Raw genomic sequence first — 18,130 nt, 5'->3', positions numbered from 1 at the left:
TTTTTTGGTCTTGTGGAAGACCGTACACCCAAGGTGATCTTGGTCGCAACTCTGAATGCAATCATCATTGGCACGACTCACTAAGATACTTGGGGCTGAAGTGCAGTGTAGCAACTCCTTTATGAAGTAGCGGTTTTCACATGGTTGAAGGAGGGATGGACGTCCATTCTCGAGAGTACTGGTAAACATGTTGCTAACCACTGTCGGTTTGTGTGCACCTAGTAAACAGACCTCTCCTACAATGACCCACCCAAGGTCGAGTCTCTGAGCATATGGAGCATAGTGTGAGCCATTGATCTGTTGTCTAACCTTGTGAACTTGCAGAATATCTCTCCCTAGGAGCAAGATTATTTGAGCCTCTGGGTCGAGGTTGGGAATCAGGCCTTCTATACGCTTCAGATGAGAATGATATGATGCCACTTCAGGCGTTGGTATCTCTGACCTGTTGTCAGGAATCTGGTTACATTCCAATATGGTTGCTAAGGGCAGATACATTTCACCATCTATAGACTCGACTACGTAGCCTGTTGCTCTTCTACCAGCTGTCTCTACTATACCGGCACAAGTTTTCAAAGAGTAGGGGGCACTGGGTCCTCTGACGTTAAAGCTATCAAAGAAGGCAGACTTGGCTAATGACCTGTTATGTTCAATGCTGTCACATTCGGTACACCTTGCACTAACCTCACAGTCCCTGGCGAAGTAGGATGTTGAAGAGCAGCATTTGTAGCAGATGCGGTTCTCCTTAAGGAAGGCCTTCCTTTCTTCTTAGCAAATCCTGCTTTGAGCAGGAGGTTGGACCAGATGGCCCAGGAGGTCCCTTCCAACTCTACAATTCTACGATTCTATGATTCAATGATTCCAATGACTTTTCTCTGAAAGCTCTGCACTTAAGTAAGGAATGTGGCTTCTTGTGTAAGGGACACTGCCAGCTTGGGTCCTTGGATTTGTCTTCTCCTTGACCGGAGCTGAACTCTTTGCGAACTGAACCTGTGGAAGAAATGTTAGTTTTGTGGACCTCTACAGTTGTTCTACGAGGTTTACTAACAGAGTTATTGGCACATGAAGCATGAAATCAAAGCTAGGATGATTTCTAATTTTTGCTTGTTCTGAGACAAAATCTACAAGCACATTGAATGGAGGAAATGATACATTGTAAGGCTGTTTATACCTAGAACCATATGTAACCCATTTGTCTTGCAGGTTATATGGGAGTTTTTGAACTATGGGGTTCACACCTCTAGCAGTGTCGAGATATGTCAACCCCACAAGATCTCCTTCTGCTTTTGCTACACACAACTCCATTAACAAGTCAGTTAATTCTCTGAGCTTTGAATAATCCTTGTTCGCTATTCTAGGAAAGTCCTCTATTCTTTTAAACAAGGCACTTTCTATAACCTCTACTGAGCCATAGCATTCATCAAGTCTATTCCAAATTCTTTTGAGGCCGACATCTGGATAATTTACATTATTGTCTCTGATTCTCTTCGCGTGTTCGGCAGACTCACTTCCTAGCCATTTTACCAAGAGATCCACTTCTTCACTACATGATAGACCTATGTCTCTTATGGTATTTTTGAAGGAGGCTCGCCAAGCCCTGTAGTTTTCAGCGCAATCGCTGAACTTTACAAGTCCCTTAGCGACCAACTCACATCGAGCAAGGAACTTGGCAAAGTCCATCGTGGCTTGATTGGCACTGATGCCAGCTGATGGAGTGTTGTCAGAGTACATTTGTGCTGTGCGATCATTCCTGTTAGATGTCTCTGGTTTGGTCCAACTGCTGTAGTACCTTTCTGAAGCGAAGGGATTCTCTTTAAGCCGGGACAGATTCCGGATCTTCTGCTCTGGAGAAAGATTATTGTAGTCAGTATCATCCCAATGTGTATTTCCTTGCTTTTGGTAGGGAGAATGATAGTTGGCTTTCTGGGGGTCCGAATTATCTGGTTGGCTTGACTTGTTGACAAAATGCTCTGTCTTCGCCTGTGGGTCTGGATCGTCATTTGATTTGGAATGCTGATGGACGTACTCTGCAGTACGCTGCAATGGATCATGAGTAACTTGCTGTAGGCCTAGCACACTGCTGCATCTGCTGTGTTCGTCGTCAGAATATATGGCAGCTTCCAAGGCTTCTGCTTCTGCTATGGCAGCTGCTATTTCATTTTCAATAGCAAGTTTCTGTAATGTTGCTTCAAGGCGTGCTTTCTCTTCATCCAGGCATGCTTGTTGGCGTGCTTTTTCTGCATCCAGGCATGCTTGTTGGCGTGCTTTTTCTGCATCCAGTGAAGCTTTTTCCATATCCAGGTATGCTTGTTGGCGTGCTTTTTCTGCATCCAGTGACGCTTTTTCCGCATCCAGGCATGCTTGTTGGAGTGCTTTTTCTGCATCCAGGGATGCTTGTTGTAGTTTCAATTCTAATCTCTTGCTCAGCAAAGGTGCCTCTTGCTTTGACCACTTCAGCTTTTGCGCGGGCAATAACGGCGGCATTGCTGACGGATGATGTCTTGGAGGAACCAACTCGTGATCTCGTCTTGAAAGAGGATGCTCGTCCTTGAAACATGATTCAACAGTTAGGCGACCGCTGTGATATCCCTTTGTTGGCTCTGCGTGGATAATGGCGGGCTCCGTATGGTCTGATTATTCGGTCCGACCGTTAGGAGGTTGCTGCAATATCCGTATGCAATAACCGTATGCTTGGATAATGGTGGGCTCTGTAACGTCAGATCTTCTGAGCTTGTTCTCAGCAGTTGTTTCACTATACTGTCCGCATACATGTTAGCAGGGTGTGCAATGAGACAGGTAGCTAAACCCCCTGTCTTCTTTAAGAAAAGAGGCTGTAAAATTGTAACCATCTTTTATTGATTGCAGATGTGACAGGAAAGGTTGAAGCTATAGGATGCAATAACAGGAGCATTTCAGAATATATAACTGCACAGAGCATAAAATGCAGATAGTCTGTAATACACAGTAAACTGAGGTAATACATAGGTACCATGAGGTAATACATAGGTACCATGAGGTAATACATAGGTACCATGAGGAAATACATAGGTAACATGAGGTAATACATAGCTGATGATTACCTATTTAATACAACAAACGTTATAAACACAGGATTATAACACCTAGATAGTGCTTACCAACTATGCTTAGAGCAGGCTGTTTAAGAAGCATGAAGAACATGAATGGTGTAGTTTCTCATAAGACATATGGAGGAATAATGGCTGCTGTTCTCCTCACAGTGTCATAAACAAGACTATGATGTAACAGGAACAATCCCACAAAAAATTGCAAATTAAACTAGAAGCTATGCATTAAACGGCCAGCAGGTGGTGCTGTTACCTTACAGTATGAAATATATGAAGGATTAATATACACAAAGATGACTTTCTAGACAGCAATTATATGGCTGGACAGAACACCCAGCGACTTGCCCAAGCTCATGCTGCATGTGTAGTTGCTGCTGGCTCCCCAGCTTAGTCTATGGTAACTTATGGTATACACGTGCAGCATTGTGCTCTGGAGCCCAAGTCCAGATTTCACCCTACTGAGCATGTCTGAGCATGTGGTGTTTTCTCATTGGTGCTCGGATGTCAGCTGCTCTGGTGAGGTGGCAGCTTCTGACTGGTCCACAGGCAAGGTCCTGTCTGTCTGGGCTTGAGCTAAAGGTATAAAAGGCTCTCAATGGTGCACACCTGTGCGCTAGTATCATGAGTATTTGGTGTGTGTTACCACCCTGTATGCACGTGTGCCGTCAATAGCATTACGAGTGTGTTTCTAGACAGGCCGTGTAGAGTGGGAACTCCCTCTTGAACTTAGCGTCTGCACCAGGCATCCTCAGGCACGGGCTCAAAAGTCACCACGTGTCAGAACAGGTTCAATCACCAGCATAGTGGGGGGTGAGTTATGAGGACCCCAACTAGCGTCAATTCCTCTATGATCCTGTAACGTCTAAAAGGGCATAGATTAGAGTGCTCTCAGTTTTCGCACTGCTCTGTGGAGTAACACAGTAAGGTGGAGTAACACAGTAAGGCGAATTGCACTCTGTTCACACCGAGTGATGTTTAACTCGGTGTGTTTACAGTGCTTACTCACGGCTACGCTCCGCCATTGTCCTCTAGCTACGGTTTTGCCATCAACGCATGGTGGACCCTGGGTTGCGAACACACCTTATTATAATTTACATTTGGTGCATTCTGCCAATTCTAACACCTATACAGAGGCATGTGAAAGAATTCAACCCCCACCCCCTTCCATTTTTTGCGTTTTGCTACCTCCCCACCTGGAATTTTAATGTTTTTTTGAAGGTTTGCATCAGTTCATGTAAAGAACATGCCTACAACTGTGAACATTTGGTATTCTTTTCTTTTATTGTGATGCAAACAACAAATAGGACAAAATAATTGTAAACGTCATTGTGCATAAAGATTCACTCCCAAAAAGTCAGTACTTTGTAGAGCCTTATTTTGCAACAATTACAGCTGCAAGTTGCTTTGTATAAGTCTCTATGAGCATTCCACATCTTGCCACTGGGATTTTAGTCCATTCCTCAAGGCAAAACTGCTCTAGCTTCTTCAAGTTAGATGCTTTCCTCTGTTGAACAGCAATCTTTAAGTCTGACCACAGATTCTCAGCTGAATTACAGTCTAGGCTTTGACTAGGTACTCCATAACATTTAGGCTGCGTTCACACGTGGCTTTTTTTCGCGTTTCCGCGGCTGTTTTAACAGCGCGATTTTGCCGCGAAAACGTGAAAAATAAGCATCCCATGCATTCCTATGGGATTCCGCAATGCTGTGCTAATGCTGCGGTTTTTACCGCGGCGGAATCGCTGCGAGAGTTCCGGTACGTGTGCACTTAGCCTTACACATTTCCCCTTAAACAACTCGAGTGCTAATTTAGCAGTATGCTCTCGGTCATTGTCTTGTTGAAAAGTGAACCTCCATCCCAGTCTCAAATCACTGACAGACTGAAACAGATATTGCTCAAGAATATCCCTATATTATGCATTAACCATATTCCCCTCAGCTCAGACCCTTTTCCCTGTCCTTGCTGCAGAAAAAATCCCTACAGCATGATGCTGCCACCACTAAGTTTTAGTGTGGGAATGGTTTACTGTGGTGGCCAAAAAGTTCAATTTTGGTCTCATCTGACCACAGCACCTTCCTTCATACATCTGGGGAGTCTCCCACATGTCTTTTTGCAAACTCAAGATGAGCCTTACTAATTTTGTGTGTAAGTAAATGCTTTTTTCCGGACATTCTTCCATAAAGGCCAAATATATGGAGTGTACAGTTTATTGTGGTCGTATGGAAAAATATTCCAGTCTCTGCCTGGAACTCTGCAGCTCCATCAGGGTTACCTTTGGTCTCTGTGCTGACTCTCTAATTAATGTGTTTTGGTGGGCAGCCCTCTCTTGGCAGGATTGTTGTGGTACTATGTTCTTTTCCATTTGGTAGTGCTCCGGTGGATCATCAGAGATTGGGATTTTTTTTTATAACCCAACTCTGACTTGTACTTCTCAACCACTTTGTCCCTGACTTGTTTGGAGATCTCCTTGGTCTGCATGGTGTTTGGTTAGTGGTGCCTCTTGCTTATTGGTGTTGCATCCTCTGTGGCCTTTCAGAAAAGGTGTATATACAGTATACTGACAGACCATGTAACACTTAAGATTGCATTGCACACAGGCGGACTTATTTTCACTAAGCATGTGAATTATAAAAGTAATTGCTTGCTCCAAAAATATTTAGGGGCTTCATCACAAAAGGGGTGAATACATATGCACATGCCAATTTTTAGTTATTTGATCCCACAAATGTAATGTATGCCTATATTTTTCTCATCTTATCTTATTTTTCTCCCGTCACCAACTTATCCTTTTTAGTGCTGATGCATCACACACAAATCAGATTACAAAAATATTTAAACATAGGTAGTAATATAACAAAAGAGGTAAAAAGCCAAGGAGGGTGAATACTTTTGCAAGCCACTGTAAAACATTAATTAAAGAAGCACTCCCATTCACTTTTTTATGCAGTAAATGTGTGTGTACTTGCATGCTATGTAGTGGAAGCGTATTAATAACCTCACTTACCACTGCTCTCTCCGGTGTACAGCACCATTCTTCTCTGCTTCTCACTGACGTTACCACAATTCTGACTAGCCGGTTTGTTCTATGCGCTATGCATGAGCCGGAAGTCTATTTTACAATGAAAGGTTATGGTGCCTCATTCTGATGCTCTATAGGCTTTCATTGTAAAAGTCACTTCCGGGTCACGCAGAACACAGTGTGAGCCGGTGTGCCTGCAGAGTGATGACGTCAGTGACAAGCAGAGTAGAACGGCGCTGGACAAGTACATTACTACACTCACACTACATTACATGTACATACACACACATTTCATGAATAAATAAGTTAGAGGGAATTAATCCCTTAATGTCCAATGACGGACACAGTCCGTCATTAGACATATCCCCTGCCTTGATGAGGGCTCCGGCGCTGAGCCCGCATCAAAGCCGGGGCATGTCAGCTGTTATGAACAGCTGACATGTGCCCGCAATAGGCGCGAGCGGAATCGCCGTCCTCCCGTGCCTATTAACTAGTTAAATCCCGCTGTCAAAGCTGACAGCGGGCATTTAAATAGCATTTCCGGCCGCCGGGCCGGAAATGACCTCATCGCCGACCCCTGTCAAATGATCAGGGGTCAGCGTCATGTTGCCTGGACAACCAGAGGTCTCTATGAGACCTCTATGGTTGTTCCAGGCATATGGCTTTCAGCGCCACCCGGTGGTCGGCGCTGAAGGCATAGGAGTAAATTTACTACATATGGGTGATCTGCTCATCGCCCATATGTAGCAGAGCCGATCGGGTTGCGCATGCTTCTAGCCTCCATTGAAGCATGCCAAAAGTTAAAAAAATCTAAAAGTTCAAATCACCCCCCTTTCGCCCCAATCAAAATAAAACAGTAAAAAAAATCCCACATACACATATTAGGTATCGCCGTGTTCAGAATCGCCCAATCAATAAAAAAAAAGCATTAACCCGATCGCTAAACGGCGTAGCAAGAAAAAAATTCAAAACGCCAGAATCACGTCTTTTTGGTCGCCAAGACATTGAATTAAAATGCAATAACGGGCGATCAAAAGAACGTATCTGCACAAATGTGGTATCATTAAAAACGTCAGCCCGGCACGGAAAAAATAAGCCCTCACCCGACCCCAGATCATGAAAAATGGAGACGCTACGGATCTCGGAAAATTGCGCAATTTTTTTACATTTGTTTTAGCAAACTTTGGAATTTTTTTTCACCACTTAGATAAAAGAGGACATAGACATGTTTGGTGTCTATGAACTCATAATGACCTGGAGAATCATAATGGCAGGTCAGATTAAGCATCTAATGAACCTAGCAAAAAAGCCAAGCAAAAAACAAGTGTGGGATTGCACTTTTTTTGCAATTTCACCGCACTTGGAATTTTTTCCCATTTTTGAGTACATGACATGGTAAAACCAATGGTGTCATTTAAAAGTACAACTCGTCCTGGTCCTGCAAAAAATAAGCCCTCACATGGCCATATAGACGGAAAAATAAAAAAGTTATGCCTCTGGAAAGAAGGGGAGCGAAAAACGAATACGAAAAATCGAAAAAAGCTCCGGTCATTAAGGGGTTAAGCAATTAAAGGGATATCTCACATGCAAAATGCAATTTGTGTCAAATTAACCATGATATAATATCATCATATTGTGGCATACACATCATGCTAAATTTGGAATAACTCAACTGATATGAATTAATAAATAATTACAATTGGAACTGTTTTCCTTACACAATTACTGATTACTGATTTCTGATTGCCTTCCTTGGGCCCATCCTTAAGAAATGGTTAAAGTGACAGTTTCAATCTATACAGAACATATGCTTAGCAAATTTTAATTGCATTTTAAATTGTGCTGCATCATGAGCAAATTTTTAAATTTGCAGATTAAATGTGGTTGCAAGATCTCTGGGATCAAAGGTAATTTGTAGGCAACTTCAACCTTGAGGGCTGGCACATATAAACACATATTTTACACCAAAGTGTTTGTGATTTGGCAAACATTTTGGACACAATCATTTATTGCACAATTTTCTTAAGCCGTCAAAGTATCTCGATCTTCAATGACTTCAGTCACACGAAGTTAGTTGTCTCTTCCCGATTTTTTAACTTCTGCACTCTTGATTTTCCTTTATTCATTTCAAGCATCCACTAATATTGTCTGTAACGTTCAACATTATGGCTGGGGCTTTGCAGTGACTGACTGACATATTCACATGGCCAAATTTCACTATGTGCTGTTGCTGCAGGAGCATCTAGCAAACATTGGATGTGCGAAGGGTGTTGCGGCTAAAGTCACCATATAGCTCAAGTCTATTTCTTACCTTGTGGACAGCTTTTGTCATTTGCGGCATAACAGTGGTCAATGAGAGGCATTATTAAGTAATCCCATTTGCTACAGTAGTTGCTTAAACTCAGTGGGCCACCAGATGAAATTGCCTTCTCAATTGGCGTTAAGACATTGCTTCCTTGCCTAATCACAAATAAAGATATGACATGGAAAATTAAAATAAAGTACAATTTTTTAGAAATTTTTAGAATATGATTCATTATTTCATAAGCATGTATTGCATATGTTGCAAGTATTGTGTGAAACGAAAACATTCTATATTATATCTAGCTTTTTATGAAAAAGCTCTAAAACATGAAGGCAATGTATAACATGAATGAATCTGTATACATTGGTTAAGTATTATATATATTACAGAGTTTAAGGCTATGCATCAAACAACCAAACTGTAGCCTACAACTTGAAAGAAATATATAAAAAGGTTAGCCAGAAGTAGATAGAGTAATACGGGTTGGTACGAAAGCCAAACAGCTCATGACATAGGCATCATTACTTGTTGCTAGTACACCAAGACACCAAGGTGGTGCGCACCTGACAATATAATAATTACGGTATAATCCATAGCAAAAAAGAGAAAGGTAGCGTAGAATAAAGAACAAGGCAAATCTTCTTTATTCTTTATCAAATACAATGCGTTTACATTGGGGAGAGTGCGGCTTTCATACGGGCAACAGCAGCTTTGCACATGCTTCTACTTGGTCACACACCTACCTGTTCTTGATGAGGCACACAGGGACATGAAATGGTTATTGTTTCTGCAACCTGCTTTCTCTCCAATGTAATACCTTGCATTTGATCTGGAATATAGAAGATTTGCAGGACTGGCGAATGCCACAAATTTTCTAATTTACTGCAGTAAAATAAATTGACATGTGCATATGTCCCAGCCCAAAGATTCACAAAAACACTAGAAGAGAGAAAGTGCAAATAGGGTCTTATCTGGTGGTGATATATATTTAAACCTTAGTTTGCACTCACCTAATTTTCACAACGTTCAGGCGTATATGATTCAAAGTTAACAGCTACCGCAAATCCACAAGTCAGGGCACTGACAGGTTCAATGCAGATAAAGGGAAAAAACGTGGATATCACTCGCAACACATCTGGACATCTCCTGAGGAAGAAGTCGCTCTGACTTCGAAACGCATTGATAAATGAGAAATAAATAACCATTGTTCAACATCTACTTGCCTGGATCGTTATTGTTACAGCAGCACGGGTGATATCCACTTGTTTTCCATTTACCTGCATTCAACCCAAAGATTGACAAATTGACCAAACAGCATTCTAAAATTTAGGTTTTATATATATATATATATAATTGCCTTAAATTGTCTGTCATCCACTTCCGTCTGGATGTCCCCGAATCCCACAGTCCACTGCGCCGCACTGGAAGTACGCCGACTGCCATTTTGGTACACCCAAGTGATGCCGCTCGGATCCAGGATGCAACTGTGATCCGATCCCGAACGCAGCTGCGATCTCAATGGCGCTCGGATCAGGACGCAGCTGTGATCATGAGGCTGTGAAAGGGGTGTAACGAGGGGGTATAATGAGAGGGGTGTAATAAAGGGGGTATAATGAGAGGGTGTAACGAGGGATGAGTAATGAGAGGGATGCCGCCGCCAGACCCCCGCCAGGACCCACTGCCTGACTACACACACCGGATCCTACCGCTGCCTGCCCACCTACCTCCGTGCAGTCACAGCCGGCTGGAAAGACCGCGGCTTGAGGCCTGTGCTGGAGATTGGGTGTGGCCATCCTCTGGTGGCGCCGCACACCATCTCCAGCACAGATCGGAAAACATTGTCTTTCCTGCCGGTTGTGACTACACGGAAGTGGGTGGGCCACCACCCCCAGCGCCACAAAGCTGCCCCCATCATGATGTTACCGCCCTCCCAATGCGATAGCATCGGCACACATCTAGTATATACATACATATATATATATATATATATATATATATATATATATATATATATATATACACAGTGCCTTGCGAAAGTATTCATAGAATCATAGAATCATAGAATCGTAGAGTTGGAAGGGACCTCCTGGGCCATCTGGTCCAACCCCCTGCTCAAAGCAGGATTCGCTAAATCATCCCAGTCAGATGTCTGTCCAGCCTCTGTTTGAAGACTTCCATTGAAGGAGAACTCACCACTTCTCGTGGCAGCCTGTTCCACTCATTGATCACTCTAACTGTCAAAAAGTTTTTTCTAATATCTAATCTGTGTCTCCTCCCATTCAGTTTCATCCCATTGCTTCTAGTCTTTCCTTGTGCAAATGAGAATAAAGTTGATCCTTCTACAATGTGACAGCCCTTTAGATATTTGTAGACAGCTATTAAGTCTCCTCTCAGTCTTCTCTTTTGCAAACTAAACATTCCCAAATCCTGCAACCTTTCCTCATAAGACAGGGTTTGCAGACCGGTCACCATTCTGGTCGCTCTTTTCTGAACTTGCTCCAGTTTGTTGATGTCTTTTTTAAAATGTGGTGCCCAAAACTGGACACAATATTCCAGATGAGGTCTGACCAAAGAGGAGTAGAGGGAAATAATGACTTCACGTGATCTAGACTGTATGCTTCTGTTAATACATCCTAGAATTGCATTTGCCTTTTTTGCTGCTGCATCACACTGTTGACTCATATTCAGTCTGTGATCTATTAGTATACCCAAGTCTTTTTCACATGTGCTGTCACTTAGCCCTATTCCTCCCATTCTATATATGCTTTTTCCATTTTTATTGCCCAGATGTAGTACTTTGCATTTCTCCCTGTTAAAAACCATTCTGTTAGTTGCTGCCCACTTCTCCAGTTTATTTAAATCTTTTTGAATCCTCTCTCTCTCTTCTCTAGTATTAGCTATCCCTCCTAGCTTTGTGTCATCAGCAAATTTAATCAGTTTACCCTCAATTCCTTCATCTAAATCGTTGATAAAGATGTTGAACAATACAGGGCCCAGGACAGAGCCCTGTGGTACCCCACTTGAGACATTCTTCCAACTGGATGTGCAGCCATTTACGACCACTCTTTGGGTCCGATCACTAAGCCAGTTATGAATCCACCTAACAGTTGCCTTGTCCATTCCATACTTAATCATTTTTTCAATAAGGATTGTATGAGAGACTTTGTCAAATGCTTTGCTGAAGTCAAGATATACTATATCTACAGCATTTCCTTGATCTACCCAATCAGTGATACCATCATAGAAGGAAATTAAGTTAGTCTGACATGACTTATTAGTTACAAACCCATGCTGACTCTGTTTAATCACTTCATTCTTATCCAGGTATTGACATACATGTTGTTTAATAATTTGTTCAAAGATCTTTCCTGGTATAGAAGTCAGACTCACCGGCCTATAGTTACCTGGGTCCACCTTCTTCCCCTTTTTGAAGATAGGAACAACATTTGCTCTTCTCCAGTCTTCTGGCACTTCTCCTGTTCTCCAAGAATTTTCAAAGATTATAGAGAGGGGTTCAAAAATTTCTTCTGCTATCTCCTTCAGTACTCTGGGGTGTAATTCATCTGGACCTGGAGACTTGAATTCATTTAGGTTAGCTAAGTGTTTCCTCACTATCTTTCTGTTTATAGATATCCTGGATTCTTCTATTCCCTTAATAGGACAGTGAATAACAGTTGATGTTACATTTCCTTTCTGAGAGAAAACAGATGCAAAATAGGAATTTAAAAGTTCAGCCTTCTCAACATCCTGACTTACTATTTCATCATTTTCATCCTGTAAAAATCCTATAGCATCTTTGACTTTTCTTTTACTTTTGACATATCCCCAAAATCCTTTATTATTGCTTTTGACATCTCTTGCAAGCCTCAATTCATTTTTAGCTTTAGCTAATCTGATTTGTGCCCTGCAGGTTCTGCAGACAGCATTATATTCTTCTTTAGATATGCCTCCCTCTTTCCATTTTATAAACATTTTTTTCTTCCTTTTTAGCATGTGCTTAAGTTCTGTGTTCATCCATCCTGGTTTCCTTAACTGCTTCCTATTCTTCCCTCTTTTCGGAATTGTTAACAACTGTGCTTTGAGAATTTCATTTTTCAAGATTTCCCATCCTTCCTGGACATTTTTGTCTTTAAGGATATCCAGCCATTGGATCCCTCCAATTCTCTTTCTGAATCCCTTAAAATCTGCCTTTCTGAAATCTAACCTTGACGTCTGAGTCTTCACAGGTCTTCCGCCTCTAGTTATCCAAAATTCTAAAATAGCATGGTCGCTACCTCCTAGGGTCCCAGCCACTTTTACCTCCTCAACCATTTCCTCCCTGTTTATAAGGATTAGATCCAAGGTAGCAGTTCCCCTTGTTTTCTCCCTTACCTTTTGGAAGATAAAGTTGTCAGCAAGAGAGGATAAGAATTTCCTTGACCTGTTAGTTTTGCCTGAGAGAGATTCCCAACAAATGTCTGGATAGTTGAAATCTCCCATGACAACTATGTCATATTTTTTGGAGAACTTGGCCATTTGATGCATAAAGAGTTCATCCATAGCTTCAGCTTGCACAGGCGGCCTGTAGTAAATGCCTACAATGGTGTCCTTTCCGTTGTTCTGTCCTTGTATTCTTACCCAAACAGTTTCCACAGAACTCCCAGTCTCTGAAGCTTCAATCTCTGTGCAGATATACGCGTTTCTAACATACAATGCGACACCCCCTCCTCGTTTATCAAGTCTGTTTCTTGCAAATAAGTTGTATCCTTCTAGTCTTGTATTCCAATCATGTGTATTGTCCCACCAAGTTTCAGTGATTCCAACGACATCATATTTCTTTTCCTGTGTTAGTAGTTCCAATTCTCCTTGTTTGTTGCCCATGCTTTGTGCATTAGTATAGAAACATTTTAGTTTGTGATTGGTTTCTCTTTCTCCAATATTTTTATTAATTAGATTCTTTCGTCTTTGTTCTTCCTTTCCACTTCTAATAGCAGAGTTCTCAATAGCATATTCTGCCCCCTGGAACTTTTCAACCTTTTCCCACATATCATACTTCAAACATAAAGATACCAAATGTAAATTTCTTGGTGCAGAATCAACAACAAGTGGGACACAATTGTAAAGTTGAACAAAATGTATTGGTTATTTTAAATTTTTGTGGAAATTCAAAAACTGAAAAGTGGGGTGTGCAATATTATTCAGCCCCTTTACTTTCAGTGCAGCAAACTCACTCCAGAAGTTCATTGTGGATCTCTGAATGATCCAATGTTGTCCTAAATAACTAATGATGATAAATATTATCCACCTGTGTGTAATCAAGTCTCCGTATAAATGCACCTGCTCTGTGATAATAATAATAATAATAAATTTTATTTTTATAGCGCCGACATATTCCGCAGCACTTTACATTTCAGAGGGGATTTGTACAGACAATAGACATTACAGCATAACAATAATCACATACAGTAGATTATAACAAATACCAAGAGGAGTGAGGGCCCTGCTCGCAAGCTTACAGTCTATGAGGAAAGAGGTAGACACGAAAGGTGGGTGGTAACAGTTGCCCTGATTGTATGGACCAGCCATAATGTTAAGTGTGTAACAGTACAGACACAGAGGGCTAATGGATGCATAAAGCATGTGGGAACATGATGCTGGGAACCTGGTTATGGTAAAATTTTTGGCTCTGCCACACAGGGATAGGTTAGGTTAATGTGTTGAGGCGATAGGCCAGTCTGAATAAATGCGTTTTCAGGACACGCTTAAAATTGTGGGGACTGGGGACTAATCGTATTGACCTGGGAAGTGCATTCCAAAGAATTGGCGCGGCACGTGTAAAGTCTTGGAGACGGGAGTGGGAGGTTCTGACTATTGAGAATACTAACCTCAGGTCATCAGCAGAACGGATGGCGCGGGTAGGGTGGTATACTGAAACAAGGGAGGAGATGTAGGGTGGTGCTGAGCCATGGAGGGCTTTGTGGGTGAGGGTAATAAGTTTATACTGAATTCTGGAGTGGATGGGTAGCCAGTGTAATGACTGGCACAAGGTAGAGGCATCGGTGTAACGATTGGTGAGGAATATGATCCTGGCTGCAGCATTCAAGACAGATTGGAGAGGGGAGAGTTTTGTAAGAGGGAGACCGATTAGAAGAGAGTTACAATAGTCGAGACGAGAATGAATAAGAGAAACAGTAAGAGTTTTTGCAGAGTCAAAAGTAAGAAAAGGTCGAATTCTAGAAATGTTTTTGAGGTGCAGATGACAAGAGCGAGCCAGTGATCGAATGTGGGGGGCAAAGGAAAGCTCGGAATCAAGTATGACCCCAAGACAGCGGGCATGTTGCTGGGGAGTAATAGTGGAACCACAGACGGAAATGGCAATGTCGGGTGTAGGTACATTAGTAGCGGGAGGAAACACAAGGAGTTCAGTCTTTGATAGGTTCAGTTTCAGATATAGTGAGGACATGATATTAGACACAGCGTTTAGACAATCGCCATTGTTTTCTAGAAAGGCTGGCGTGATGTCAGGAGAAGAAGCGTATAATTGGGTGTCATCAGCATAGAGATGGTACTGGAAACCAAATCTACTGATTGTTTGACCAATAGGGGCAGTGTACAAGGAGAAGAGGAGGGGGCCTAGAACCGATCCTTGAGGAACCCCAACAGTAAGAGGAAGGTGAGAGGAGGAGGAACCGGCAAAAGAAACAGTAAAGGAGCGGTCGGAGAGATAGGAGGAGAACCAGGAGAGAACGGTGTCCTTGAGGCCAATGGAACGGAGCATAGTGAGGAGGAGCTGATGATCCACAGTGTCGAATGCTGCAGAGAGATCCAAGAGAATTAGCATGGAGTAATGACCATTTGATTTAGCTGTTAGCAGATCATTAGAGACTTTAGTGAGGGCAGTTTCAGTGGAGTGTAAAGAGCGGAAACCGGATTGGAGAGGGTCGAGAACAGAGTTTTCTGAGAGATAGCGGATAAGACGGGAGTGGACCAGGCGTTCCAGGAGTTTAGAGATGAAGCACAGAGAGCATCATGAAGACCAAGGAACACAACAGGCAGGTCTGTGATACTGTTGTGGAGAAGTTTAAATCCAGATTTGGATACAAAATGATTTCCAAAACTTTAAACATCCCAAGGAGCACTGTACAAATGATCATATTGAAATGGAAGGAGTATCATACCACTGCAAATCTACCAAGACCCAGCCGTCCCTCTAAACTTTCATCTCAAACAAGGAGAAGACTGATCAGAGATGCAGCCAAGAGGCCCATGATCACTCTGGTTGAACTGCAGAGATCTACAGCTGAGGTGGGACAGTCTGTCCATAGGACAACAATCAGTCATACACTGCACAAATCTGACCTTTATGGAAGAGTGGCAAGAAGAAAGCCATTTCTCAAAGATATCCATAAAAAGTGTCGTTTAAGGTTTGCAACAAGCTACCTGGGAGACACACCAAACATGTTGAAGAAGGTGCGCTGGTCAGATGAAACCAAAAATCGAACTATTTGGCAACAATGCCACACGATATGTTTGGTGTAAAGGCAACACAGCTCATCACCCTGAACACACCATCCCCACTGTCAAACATGGTGGTGGCAGCATCATGGTTTGGGCCTGCTTTTCTTCAGCAGGGACAGGGAAGATGGTTAAAATTGATGGGAAGATGGTGAAGCCAAATACAGGACCATTCTTGAAGAAAACCTGTTGGAGTCTGCAAAAGACCTGAGACTGGGACGGAGATTTGTCTTCCAACAAGACAATGATCCCAAACATAAAGCAAAATCTACAATGGAATGGTTCACAAATAATCGCATCCAGGTGTTAGAATGGCCAAGTCAAAGTCCAGACAAGAATCCAATCGAGAATCTGTGGAAAAAGCTGAAAACTGCTGTTCACAAACGATCTCCGTCAAACCTCACTGAGCTCGAGCTGTTTGCCAAGGAAGAATGGGCAAGAATTTCAGTCTCTTGATGTACAAAACTGATAGAGACATACCCCAAGCGACTTGCAGCTGTAATCGCAGCAAAAGGTGGTGCAACAAAGTATTAAGCTAAGGGGGCCGAATAATTTTGCCCGCCCCACTTTTCAGTTTTTGGAAGTGTGAACAAGTGCCAAGTCCTGCTGGAGAATGAAATTTACATTTCCAAAAAGCTTGCTGGCAGAGGGAATCATGAAGTGCTCTAAATTTTCCTGGTAGATGGCTGCACTCTCTTTGGTCTTGATAAAACATAGTGGACCTACACCAGCAGATGACATGGCTCCCCAAACCATCACTGATTGTGGAAACTTCACACTAGACCTCAAGCAGCTAGGATTGTGCGCCTCTCTCTCCATTCTTCCTCCAGACTCTGGGACCTTGATTTCCAAATTAAATGCAAAATTTCCTTTAATCTGAAAACAACACCTTGGGCCACTGAGCAACAATACAGTTCTTTTTCTCCTTGGCTCAGGTAAGACGCTTCTGGCGTTGTCTATGGGTCATGAGTGGCTTGACACAAGGAATGCGACACTTGTAGCCCATGTCCTGGATACATCTGTGTGTGGTGGCTCTTAAAGCAATGACTCCAGCAGCAGTCCACGCCTTGTGAATCTCCCCCAAATTTTTGAATGGCCTTTTCTTTACAATTCTTTCAAGGCTGCGATTATCCCGGTTGCTTGTGCACCTTTTTGTACCACACTTTTTCCTTCCACTCAACTTTCCTTTAATATGCTTGGAAACAGCCCTCTGTTAACAGCCAGCTTCTTTTGCAATGGTCTTTTGTGGCTTACCCTCCTCGTTGAGTGTGTCAATGACTGCCTTCTGGACATCTGTCAAGTCAGCAGTTTACTGCATCTAATGATAGTCTATGGGAAATTTACGCTGTGGGGACTGAGCGTCTCCACTACATAAATAGACATGCTGCGGTCTGGAGAGACGTGACGCATGTCCGTTTATGCAGGTCTGCGACCTGCATCTTTGAACACATAGTGGACATGGGATTTCTTGAAATCCCACCCAATATGCTGTAACAGGTGGACGCTGCGGGTTTTATGCTGCGGATGTACGGAGCATCCAACCCGCAGCGTTTACTGATTGTGTGCACATACCCTAATATATCTGCAAACAGGAAATCACTTTTTCATGACCGTGGAAGCATACTCTAAGGGACCTTTTTAAATGCTTAGGAAGATTTTCCAGGAATTTTTTGTTAATTATTCTAATTTACTGAGATAATGACTTTTCGTAAGTCAAAAACAGTTGAATAAGATGATAACTTAATATTTGCGATCCAATGTCTTATTCCAGAGAAATCCACATTTTGCTTAATATGTAAATGATGTTATATGTAATAAGAATCTGCCTCCAGAGCTTATTTTCCATGAGAGGGGGTGTTACCAGTGTGATATGTAATGACTAATAGACCCTGCTGATCTACATGTCACACTTGTAACACCCCCTTCCATGTAAAATAAGCTCTGGAAGCAGATTCTCCAGAAGATCTATGTCATCCAAAGATCCTAATGGCTCATTTACATATTAAGAAAAATGTATATTTCTAGGGAATATGAAATAGGATTGCAAATATCAAAGTGTCATTTTATATAACTTCCAATGACCTACATGCCCATATAGATGGCTTAGGAGGGTTGATCCTTCTGACAGATTCCGTTTAATACTGGCCATAGAAGTTGCTACAAAGTTTGGCCCAGAAAGAAAACTGGCTCTTATTGACACCATGTTCAATGTAGCTTGTCACCATGCAA

At 42.3% G+C, this 18,130-nt stretch overlaps 1 protein-coding gene across 1 annotated transcript in view; it reads right to left on the bottom strand.

Annotated features, from left to right (window-relative positions):
• LOC141086031 (uncharacterized) overlaps nucleotides 1–18,130 on the bottom strand; it is a 971,752-nt gene that overhangs the window by 420,935 nt on the left and 532,687 nt on the right. The window contains exon 74 of the mRNA XM_073571764.1: nucleotides 8,414–8,562. Within this exon, the coding sequence (XP_073427865.1) occupies nucleotides 8,414–8,562 (149 nt within the window). The remainder of the gene's footprint in view (nucleotides 1–8,413; nucleotides 8,563–18,130) is intronic.

This window comes from Dendrobates tinctorius, unplaced genomic scaffold, assembly GCF_039654945.1.
Source record: "Dendrobates tinctorius isolate UK_male_01 unplaced genomic scaffold, ASM3965494v1 ptg000007l, whole genome shotgun sequence".
NCBI lineage: Eukaryota > Metazoa > Chordata > Amphibia > Anura > Dendrobatidae > Dendrobates > Dendrobates tinctorius.
This window is presented reverse-complemented; position numbering and strand designations above follow the sequence as displayed.